Source organism: Pecten maximus, unplaced genomic scaffold (assembly GCF_902652985.1).
Source record: "Pecten maximus unplaced genomic scaffold, xPecMax1.1, whole genome shotgun sequence".
In the NCBI taxonomy this organism is placed as follows: Eukaryota; Metazoa; Mollusca; class Bivalvia; order Pectinida; family Pectinidae; genus Pecten; species Pecten maximus.
The window spans coordinates 1-12301 of record NW_022980834.1 but is presented as its reverse complement, the minus strand read 5'-3'; the positions used below and the strand labels follow the sequence as shown (position 1 = coordinate 12301).

At 37.9% G+C, this 12301-nt stretch overlaps 1 protein-coding gene across 1 annotated transcript; it reads right to left on the bottom strand.

The window, feature by feature from the left end:
• Positions 1 to 642: 642 nt before the first annotated feature.
• On the bottom strand, positions 643 to 3819 carry LOC117319736. The gene is made up of 3 exons (XM_033874489.1): positions 3477 to 3819; positions 3156 to 3222; positions 643 to 2918 (listed from the first exon to the last, which is right to left on the bottom strand). The coding sequence occupies exon 3, from the start codon at positions 1726 to 1728 to the stop codon at positions 643 to 645; it is 1086 nt and encodes a 361-aa protein (XP_033730380.1). The 5' UTR covers positions 1729 to 2918; positions 3156 to 3222; positions 3477 to 3819.
• Positions 3820 to 12301: the final 8482 nt, after the last annotated feature.

Sequence of the window (12301 nt, the reverse complement as noted above, 5' to 3'; positions counted from 1 at the left end):
ATCCAGGAGCAGGCTGTACCACGGCACACACTGGGGGGTAAGCTAAAGACTTATCCATGAATCCCTGTATAGTGACATCGGTATTGGGGTGTATGGTGACTGGTTTCTCCTGAGCACTCCGAATAATTGCTAGACGATCATTGTGTCGCTCTAATTCTTTCTCTCGTAGCGTCAGACATCGAAACGCTAGGTAGAATGGAGTCAATAAACCGGCTTTCTGAAGAAAATTGGTTCCGTGGTGTGTCTCCACCTTACACATCAATCCTGTCATGAGATTGGTGCCAATCAGTAGTGGTACTTGCGAGTTATAGGGACTTTGGGGTACAACTAAGAGGAGACAGTCCCTCATCTTGCTGTCCTCGAGTCCAAGGCCAACTCCGCTAAAAGTAATATTTACCTGAATGAATCCTTCATAAGGTAGCATCTTTCCATCAGCACACTCAATCCGTAAGATGGAGTCGAGAGATCTAATCTCCAGGTGTGACAAATGTTCCTTGTAAAATTCTTGACTCACTGTGGACACGGTAGAGCCAGTATCCAACAATGCTTTAGTAGTGAAACCTGATATGTCAACCTTTATTTCTGTAGGGGTACCCACAAGGTCAGGTGGTTGCCTTACCTGCTGCGAGTAGACTGTGGTGTTCAGGCCAAGCGTTTCCCCTGCACTCCTGGCCCCTGTCCATTTAAAGGTTTCCCCTGGTGGTCAGTAAGTGCCCTGCAACCCCTGCTGATATGACCTTCCCTTCCACAGCGGTAACAGGTTGGCTCACTCCTCGTCTCCTGACCGGACTTTTCATACTCTGACTTTCCAGATTGCTTTCCCTTAAACTTGTTCTGTCTTGGATAAGGATTCTTTCCTTGTTGATTCTGTCCCAAAGTTTTAAAATCAACAGACAGTTGGTTAATCATTCCTTTGATCTCGTCCATCTCCGTCCTGGATACTGGTTCCTTAGTCTCAACTACCACTGCTGACTTGCCAGGTTTGGGCGTTGGCTGTTTCCCTTTCTCCTCTGCTCTGCCTGTATGGTCCTGCTCAACTCGGCGGATGGCTATCCTGAGGCTGTCAAAACTTCCGGGAAGAATGTATAGATGTCCAGTGGCATCCTTTAGTCGTCCGTTCAGCCCAGACCAGAAAACTGTCCTCAACATCGTGTCCTGCTTGCTAAGGGGTATGTTGTTTGCATCGGCAGCCTTGGTAAACAAGTCCTCGACTCTGCAACTCCAGGCTGATACAGTCTCAGAAGGCTCCTGTTTGGCACTAAAGAAATTAGCTAAGAGCATCTCTGGCTGCTCCACAATGCCGAACACGCTATCCATCTTGGCCAAAATTTCCCCTACGCCAGCCTCTGGTGGGAGTCGTGACCTTACTCTGAGGGCTTCCCCTTTCAGACTCCTTCTAATGGCCTGGGATACTGTCTGCTGTGGATGACCTTCCTTGATGATGCATTCTACCTGGCTTCGCCATACATCATAAGTAGTTTCCTTCTTGTCATCTCCAGAAAATGGGGAGATCTTCGGGAAGTGCTGCATAGACGAGGATGGGTACCGTGTCTTCACTTCCTCCTGAACAGCTTCCTTGGAATCTGCTCCCTCTTGGGCCTGTATATGTTGACTATGTTCCGACATCCATTTCTGAAAATTCTCTACAGAATCCACGTTCGGCTTACTCTTAAGAGTCTTAAAAATATCAAGGAGCTTACCTATCTCCTCATTCGACATATCTTCCATGATTGAATAGGTATATTTACATAAAAAAAAACACTGAAAAAAAAACAACCGGGGATAATATAATAATACAATATCCAAGACTAGCCACTGTTCCTTACCTAAAACAGTAGTACAACAACTCTAAGTGGATATACAACTTCTTTCCCCTCTCCTAGAAATTTGTCATCCTGAAAATTGTAAAGTCAATATACATTGTATGAACAAAAAGGAAAACCTGAAACTAATTCTAAATATAAATAAACACAAGTTTTAGGTTTCTGAAATAAATGAAAGAATTATAATAATAATGATGTGAAAACAAAAGCAAAAAAAAAAACAAATAAATAAAAATATATATTAATAAACAGTAGCCAAATTGCCGAGATGTTTCGCGAATCGGTTCCTGTTAATTACACGATAGTGATTGTAATCGCGCTAAGTAGGTCACATTACAAAACTAGACAAAACCGAAACTGAAACTAAGACCAAAATGTGGCACAACTGTCAGAAAAAAAACTAAACAAAAACCAAAGAACTCACCTTCTGTAGAATGAGAATAAATAATCCAGCGAAAAAACACAACGACAATCCCAGTCCTAGTCGTCATAGGTCAACACTGACACACACAGTTGACACAACATGAAATTAGCACACAAAAGCAAAAAAAAAAAATTAAATAAATAAATAAGTCACACAAGTATACATAAATCCAGTGAATAAACACAAAATAGAATTAATTAATAATCCAGAATTAAGTCAGTCTAGTTGTAGAACAAGTCACAGTATTGAACAGTTCCAAGAAATCCAAGTTGAAACAGCAGTAGATTGATATAAACTGTCACATGGAGAAAACGTTGTTTTTACCGGAAACAGGAAACTGGTAGGAAAGTCTACACATGCGCAGAACAGCAAGACGCTCTCGGAGATAACCGAACAATTACGAACAATGACGGTCAGGCGATGACGTCAGCAAATACCGGAGATCTACGAGTAGTGACGGACAATGAGAATCGGCCCAATCCGGAGACTCACGAAGACCGCAGGAGTGGATATTTGGCGGGAATCTCAGTATGTTAGGTCGTTTCTTCGATGAATGACAGGTCACTGGGGGCTCCATTGTAGTAGAGTTGCATGTTTGTATACAAATAACGTACACTCTGGGTGAGGTCTCTGTCATTTATTCGAGAATGTACCAGGGTACATGTATAACCCTGTAACAAAATAACAATCGATATAACATACATACTATACACTGACACTGATTAAACATACATTTAGAGCACAACGCTTACTAAAGATTTCTTATATTACAGCGATCCGCTATAAATACAATAGTTGCTTAATGATACATACATTACTATAAATACTAATACCATTACTTTCACATATTAATTACTCAGGTAATTCAAATAACAGATATTCATTACTAAAAAATAACACATAGCTACCTGCGTGTGGCGCAGAGCCGTATCTACACAGACCTTGTGAAACTCCCAATACTATGAGAAATTCAAACTGTAAACAAAATATAAATGATTAAGTATCACTATCTTAATCTAAAGACTAGAACATTAATTTACAAAGAATACATGAAACTATTATGACCTTGAAAAGATTCATCGTCACGTACATTATGACATATAAATTATCACCAAAATTACAATACAAAGCATTAACAACGCTTTGTCAGCTTAATATATGGAGATATACATATGATAATTAAATATTTAAAAGACTTACAACATCTTTCAAACAAAGACAACACTTACATTACAAACACGTCCGTACGGTCGTCGAGTCCAACTCGGAACTGACACCTACCCGAGACAAAGACAAATACCCGCCAAATGACCAAAACACTGACCAATGAAAACAACTGACACAACTTTACGTAATACGTACAAAATCACACCATAGAATACAAACGTAGAAAACCACATAAACACGAGTAACAAAACGCAATACCTCTGTACGCTATATGAACCACACAACGGGATACGACACGCGGACAAACTAGGAACACGATAGCGAACACTTACGGCGGGCGCAGACATACAAATCAGTGTTCTTTACGGCGGGCGCGGACATACAAATACGATAACAGCTTGACCCTGCTACAGACACACACCCACACATTGAACCGGGGTAGTGCCAGCAGTACAACCAGCATACCACCGTACCCCGAGCCACGATATATACCGCTACCATTGAAATATAGAATGTATGTCCGTATCTGTCCGGTCTGTGGTCCTCCTTGTAACACTACATGTGTCATATTTTCATCATCAATCCCCCCTGAATCTCAATTTCTCTCTAAATTCTGCTACAATGCCTCCAAGATGAGAATCCCGTCCGAAAATGTGCTAGTCGGTCCCATCATCTGGTTTCCAGGGACGCTAGATGGCACAAAATGTCATATGCGGTAGCTATATGTAGAGACCAACCAACCAATTGTTTTCCCATAGACCTTAGTGTTAACGTTTTGGATTATTTCATTCAAATTCTTGAATTGAATATGACGATTATGGTTTATAACAAAAGTTTAGGGTCTGATATAACACCTAATCAAAAAAAAAAGTTGGGTCCTTCAGCTCAAATTTTCTCCAGGGTAGCCATTTTGAAAATAGGTGAATTTCGCAGTAAAAATTCTCAAAAATCTTAAATGTTTACCTGTTTACTATTATTACGTGAACTTTTGGGAAAAAAACCAATCGGACTTAAGAAATTTATATCAACATTTCTTATTGATAGTTACCTATCAGGCTACATATCTATTTTCTCACTTCATAACATACTGGCCAATCGGTGGCTGCCAGACATTTTATCCTTGGCTCAACGTTCTATACACAGGGGCTGTTTCAAAAATATATTTTTTCAATTGGTTGGTTGTTCCCTATAGCATCTTTCACATTTTTCAAATATAACTTTTCTGGAACAGGATAGAACCATAGGCTATGCTATCAAAATATGCAGTGCCTGACTGCAAGTCTTAGGCTGGTAGGTTGATTCTTCTATTGGTAACGGATATGAAATTCTTAAGAGAAAACCACATTAAAATTGAGTTAATTTTGAAATGTAAATTTTAATATCTTGATAAGCTTTGAATTTAAAGGGATGGCTTTTGGTTAATAGCCAAGTATAGAAATCGTGCTACTCAGAAATATAAACAAATAAGATATAGAATAAAGATCAGGGGGAGATAACTCAATGTTATCTCCTCCACCCCCTAATTTCTGGTCTTTTTGTAAAAAATGAAGAAAAAAAGGCCGAACGAGAAAAAAAATTAGGAGTAGAGCCATTATTTAGATAAAAGAGTCGAAACACAGACACAGAACACGGAACCGGGCAAGTGACAACAAAAAATAACCAGATATATCACCAAACACTGAACTGGGGTAGTGACAACAGAACAACCAAACACATCACCGAATACCGAATCGGGGTAGTGACAACAGCACAACCAGACACACACCCACACATTGAACCGGGGTAGTGCCAGCAGTACAACCAGCATACCACCGTACCCCGAGCCACGATATATACCGCTACCATTGAAATATAGAATGTATGTCCGTATCTGTCCGGTCTGTGGTCCTCCTTGTAACACTACATGTGTCATATTTTCATCATCAATCCCCCCTGAATCTCAATTTCTCTCTAAATTCTGCTACAATGCCTCCAAGATGAGAATCCCGTCCGAAAATGTGCTAGTCGGTCCCATCATCTGGTTTCCAGGGACGCTAGATGGCACAAAATGTCATATGCGGTAGCTATATGTAGAGACCAACCAACCAATTGTTTTCCCATAGACCTTAGTGTTAACGTTTTGGATTATTTCATTCAAATTCTTGAATTGAATATGACGATTATGGTTTATAACAAAAGTTTAGGGTCTGATATAACACCTAATCAAAAAAAAAAGTTGGGTCCTTCAGCTCAAATTTTCTCCAGGGTAGCCATTTTGAAAATAGGTGAATTTCGCAGTAAAAATTCTCAAAAATCTTAAATGTTTACCTGTTTACTATTATTACGTGAACTTTTGGGAAAAAAACCAATCGGACTTAAGAAATTTATATCAACATTTCTTATTGATAGTTACCTATCAGGCTACATATCTATTTTCTCACTTCATAACATACTGGCCAATCGGTGGCTGCCAGACATTTTATCCTTGGCTCAACGTTCTATACACAGGGGCTGTTTCAAAAATATATTTTTTCAATTGGTTGGTTGTTCCCTATAGCATCTTTCACATTTTTCAAATATAACTTTTCTGGAACAGGATAGAACCATAGGCTATGCTATCAAAATATGCAGTGCCTGACTGCAAGTCTTAGGCTGGTAGGTTGATTCTTCTATTGGTACCGGATATGAAATTCTTAAGAGAAAACCACATTAAAATTGAGTTAATTTTGAAATGTAAATTTTAATATCTTGATAAGCTTTGAATTTAAAGGGATGGCTTTTGGTTAATAGCCAAGTATAGAAATCGTGCTACTCAGAAATATAAACAAATAAGATATAGAATAAAGATCAGGGGGAGATAACTCAATGTTATCTCCTCCACCCCCTAATTTCTGGTCTTTTTGTAAAAAATGAAGAAAAAAAGGCCGAACGAGAAAAAAAATTAGGAGTAGAGCCATTATTTAGATAAAAGAGTCGAAACACAGACACAGAACACGGAACCGGGCAAGTGACAACAAAAAATAACCAGATATATCACCAAACACTGAACTGGGGTAGTGACAACAGAACAACCAAACACATCACCGAATACCGAATCGGGGTAGTGACAACAGCACAACCAGACACACACCCACACATTGAACCGGGGTAGTGCCAGCAGTACAACCAGCATACCACCGTACCCCGAGCCACGATATATACCGCTACCATTGAAATATAGAATGTATGTCCGTATCTGTCCGGTCTGTGGTCCTCCTTGTAACACTACATGTGTCATATTTTCATCATCAATCCCCCCTGAATCTCAATTTCTCTCTAAATTCTGCTACAATGCCTCCAAGATGAGAATCCCGTCCGAAAATGTGCTAGTCGGTCCCATCATCTGGTTTCCAGGGACGCTAGATGGCACAAAATGTCATATGCGGTAGCTATATGTAGAGACCAACCAACCAATTGTTTTCCCATAGACCTTAGTGTTAACGTTTTGGATTATTTCATTCAAATTCTTGAATTGAATATGACGATTATGGTTTATAACAAAAGTTTAGGGTCTGATATAACACCTAATCAAAAAAAAAAGTTGGGTCCTTCAGCTCAAATTTTCTCCAGGGTAGCCATTTTGAAAATAGGTGAATTTCGCAGTAAAAATTCTCAAAAATCTTAAATGTTTACCTGTTTACTATTATTACGTGAACTTTTGGGAAAAAAAACAATCGGACTTAAGAAATTTATATCAACATTTCTTATTGATAGTTACCTATCAGGCTACATATCTATTTTCTCACTTCATAACATACTGGCCAATCGGTGGCTGCCAGACATTTTATCCTTGGCTCAACGTTCTATACACAGGGGCTGTTTCAAAAATATATTTTTTCAATTGGTTGGTTGTTCCCTATAGCATCTTTCACATTTTTCAAATATAACTTTTCTGGAACAGGATAGAACCATAGGCTATGCTATCAAAATATGCAGTGCCTGACTGCAAGTCTTAGGCTGGTAGGTTGATTCTTCTATTGGTACCGGATATGAAATTCTTAAGAGAAAACCACATTAAAATTGAGTTAATTTTGAAATGTAAATTTTAATATCTTGATAAGCTTTGAATTTAAAGGGATGGCTTTTGGTTAATAGCCAAGTATAGAAATCGTGCTACTCAGAAATATAAACAAATAAGATATAGAATAAAGATCAGGGGGAGATAACTCAATGTTATCTCCTCCACCCCCTAATTTCTGGTCTTTTTGTAAAAAATGAAGAAAAAAAGGCCGAACGAGAAAAAAAATTAGGAGTAGAGCCATTATTTAGATAAAAGAGTCGAAACACAGACACAGAACACGGAACCGGGCAAGTGACAACAAAAAATAACCAGATATATCACCAAACACTGAACTGGGGTAGTGACAACAGAACAACCAAACACATCACCGAATACCGAATCGGGGTAGTGACAACAGCACAACCAGACACACACCCACACATTGAACCGGGGTAGTGCCAGCAGTACAACCAGCATACCACCGTACCCCGAGCCACGATATATACCGCTACCATTGAAATATAGAATGTATGTCCGTATCTGTCCGGTCTGTGGTCCTCCTTGTAACACTACATGTGTCATATTTTCATCATCAATCCCCCCTGAATCTCAATTTCTCTCTAAATTCTGCTACAATGCCTCCAAGATGAGAATCCCGTCCGAAAATGTGCTAGTCGGTCCCATCATCTGGTTTCCAGGGACGCTAGATGGCACAAAATGTCATATGCGGTAGCTATATGTAGAGACCAACCAACCAATTGTTTTCCCATAGACCTTAGTGTTAACGTTTTGGATTATTTCATTCAAATTCTTGAATTGAATATGACGATTATGGTTTATAACAAAAGTTTAGGGTCTGATATAACACCTAATCAAAAAAAAAAGTTGGGTCCTTCAGCTCAAATTTTCTCCAGGGTAGCCATTTTGAAAATAGGTGAATTTCGCAGTAAAAATTCTCAAAAATCTTAAATGTTTACCTGTTTACTATTATTACGTGAACTTTTGGGAAAAAAACCAATCGGACTTAAGAAATTTATATCAACATTTCTTATTGATAGTTACCTATCAGGCTACATATCTATTTTCTCACTTCATAACATACTGGCCAATCGGTGGCTGCCAGACATTTTATCCTTGGCTCAACGTTCTATACACAGGGGCTGTTTCAAAAATATATTTTTTCAATTGGTTGGTTGTTCCCTATAGCATCTTTCACATTTTTCAAATATAACTTTTCTGGAACAGGATAGAACCATAGGCTATGCTATCAAAATATGCAGTGCCTGACTGCAAGTCTTAGGCTGGTAGGTTGATTCTTCTATTGGTACCGGATATGAAATTCTTAAGAGAAAACCACATTAAAATTGAGTTAATTTTGAAATGTAAATTTTAATATCTTGATAAGCTTTGAATTTAAAGGGATGGCTTTTGGTTAATAGCCAAGTATAGAAATCGTGCTACTCAGAAATATAAACAAATAAGATATAGAATAAAGATCAGGGGGAGATAACTCAATGTTATCTCCTCCACCCCCTAATTTCTGGTCTTTTTGTAAAAAATGAAGAAAAAAAGGCCGAACGAGAAAAAAAATTAGGAGTAGAGCCATTATTTAGATAAAAGAGTCGAAACACAGACACAGAACACGGAACCGGGCAAGTGACAACAAAAAATAACCAGATATATCACCAAACACTGAACTGGGGTAGTGACAACAGAACAACCAAACACATCACCGAATACCGAATCGGGGTAGTGACAACAGCACAACCAGACACACACCCACACATTGAACCGGGGTAGTGCCAGCAGTACAACCAGCATACCACCGTACCCCGAGCCACGATATATACCGCTACCATTGAAATATAGAATGTATGTCCGTATCTGTCCGGTCTGTGGTCCTCCTTGTAACACTACATGTGTCATATTTTCATCATCAATCCCCCCTGAATCTCAATTTCTCTCTAAATTCTGCTACAATGCCTCCAAGATGAGAATCCCGTCCGAAAATGTGCTAGTCGGTCCCATCATCTGGTTTCCAGGGACGCTAGATGGCACAAAATGTCATATGCGGTAGCTATATGTAGAGACCAACCAACCAATTGTTTTCCCATAGACCTTAGTGTTAACGTTTTGGATTATTTCATTCAAATTCTTGAATTGAATATGACGATTATGGTTTATAACAAAAGTTTAGGGTCTGATATAACACCTAATCAAAAAAAAAAGTTGGGTCCTTCAGCTCAAATTTTCTCCAGGGTAGCCATTTTGAAAATAGGTGAATTTCGCAGTAAAAATTCTCAAAAATCTTAAATGTTTACCTGTTTACTATTATTACGTGAACTTTTGGGAAAAAAACCAATCGGACTTAAGAAATTTATATCAACATTTCTTATTGATAGTTACCTATCAGGCTACATATCTATTTTCTCACTTCATAACATACTGGCCAATCGGTGGCTGCCAGACATTTTATCCTTGGCTCAACGTTCTATACACAGGGGCTGTTTCAAAAATATATTTTTTCAATTGGTTGGTTGTTCCCTATAGCATCTTTCACATTTTTCAAATATAACTTTTCTGGAACAGGATAGAACCATAGGCTATGCTATCAAAATATGCAGTGCCTGACTGCAAGTCTTAGGCTGGTAGGTTGATTCTTCTATTGGTACCGGATATGAAATTCTTAAGAGAAAACCACATTAAAATTGAGTTAATTTTGAAATGTAAATTTTAATATCTTGATAAGCTTTGAATTTAAAGGGATGGCTTTTGGTTAATAGCCAAGTATAGAAATCGTGCTACTCAGAAATATAAACAAATAAGATATAGAATAAAGATCAGGGGGAGATAACTCAATGTTATCTCCTCCACCCCCTAATTTCTGGTCTTTTTGTAAAAAATGAAGAAAAAAAGGCCGAACGAGAAAAAAAATTAGGAGTAGAGCCATTATTTAGATAAAAGAGTCGAAACACAGACACAGAACACGGAACCGGGCAAGTGACAACAAAAAATAACCAGATATATCACCAAACACTGAACTGGGGTAGTGACAACAGAACAACCAAACACATCACCGAATACCGAATCGGGGTAGTGACAACAGCACAACCAGACACACACCCACACATTGAACCGGGGTAGTGCCAGCAGTACAACCAGCATACCACCGTACCCCGAGCCACGATATATACCGCTACCATTGAAATATAGAATGTATGTCCGTATCTGTCCGGTCTATGGTCCTCCTTGTAACACTACATGTGTCATATTTTCATCATCAATCCCCCCTGAATCTCAATTTCTCTCTAAATTCTGCTACAATGCCTCCAAGATGAGAATCCCGTCCGAAAATGTGCTAGTCGGTCCCATCATCTGGTTTCCAGGGACGCTAGATGGCACAAAATGTCATATGCGGTAGCTATATGTAGAGACCAACCAACCAATTGTTTTCCCATAGACCTTAGTGTTAACGTTTTGGATTATTTCATTCAAATTCTTGAATTGAATATGACGATTATGGTTTATAACAAAAGTTTAGGGTCTGATATAACACCTAATCAAAAAAAAAAGTTGGGTCCTTCAGCTCAAATTTTCTCCAGGGTAGCCATTTTGAAAATAGGTGAATTTCGCAGTAAAAATTCTCAAAAATCTTAAATGTTTACCTGTTTACTATTATTACGTGAACTTTTGGGAAAAAAACCAATCGGACTTAAGAAATTTATATCAACATTTCTTATTGATAGTTACCTATCAGGCTACATATCTATTTTCTCACTTCATAACATACTGGCCAATCGGTGGCTGCCAGACATTTTATCCTTGGCTCAACGTTCTATACACAGGGGCTGTTTCAAAAATATATTTTTTCAATTGGTTGGTTGTTCCCTAAAACGTATTCTTAATTTATCTTATTCTCTCAAAACCTTGTGTTGTACGTTTGTCTGGAAACAGCCTTCATGTATCACGGTAATCGCGATAATTACGTGTAACCTTGGATATTTAATTTACTAGGTTAAATTATGCATAATTATCAAACAAATAAAAAACAAAAAGCTCAATAAGAAATTCAAAACCTTTCCTATATCAGCCTTGATGCAAGCAGTTCCTAACACATAGTTCATGTATCATAATGCGATAATTACTTAAAGTTTGGATAGGTATTTATGGTAAATATACATCTTAAGAAAACAAATAAAAGTCAATTGAATGTAAATTTAACCTTGTAAGCTTAATATAAGGATGATTTGCGTAAGCATATATAGAATATGTGTACTCAGAAATTAATCAAATAGATTGATAGTAGGAGTACCATTATCTTACCCTATTTTGGTTTTGTAAAATAAAAAAGCCGGGAAAAAAGGTAACCATTATTGATAAGATGAAACGAACGCAGCGGAAGTACACAAAATAACCATTCAAAATATTGTAAAGACAACAACCTCCATCCTGGGGTGGTGCCCACCAAACAGACACAACCTTGATTCACAGTAAACAGATCCAGTCCCGAGGAACCCTCATTAAAGATGTTGTCCTTATTTTTGGGTTTTCACAATGCATTTTCATAATCCCCTGAACCTTTTAATCCAAATCCCCAAATAAACCCCCAAAATTTGGGGTTCCCAATCTGTTAGGGACCTTAAAAGTACGGAGAAAAGCCCAAACCCCATGTTTTCCAAAATTTTTTTTTTTTTTTTAATTAATATGACATAATGGAAAAAAAAAGTTAGGTCTATTAACATATCAAAAAAATTGGTGAAATTTTTCCGGGTAGATTTAAATTTTGATAAAAACAAAAACTTAATGTTTAGTTATTTTTTGTAATTTTAAAAAAAAACGGACTAAGAAATTTATATAAATTTTTATGAT

Bases quoted from the DNA above. Each gene is read 5' to 3' on its own strand.
- LOC117319736 (XM_033874489.1), bottom strand. From the start codon at position 1,728: ATGGAAGATATGTCGAATGAGGAGATAGGTAAGCTCCTTGATATTTTT.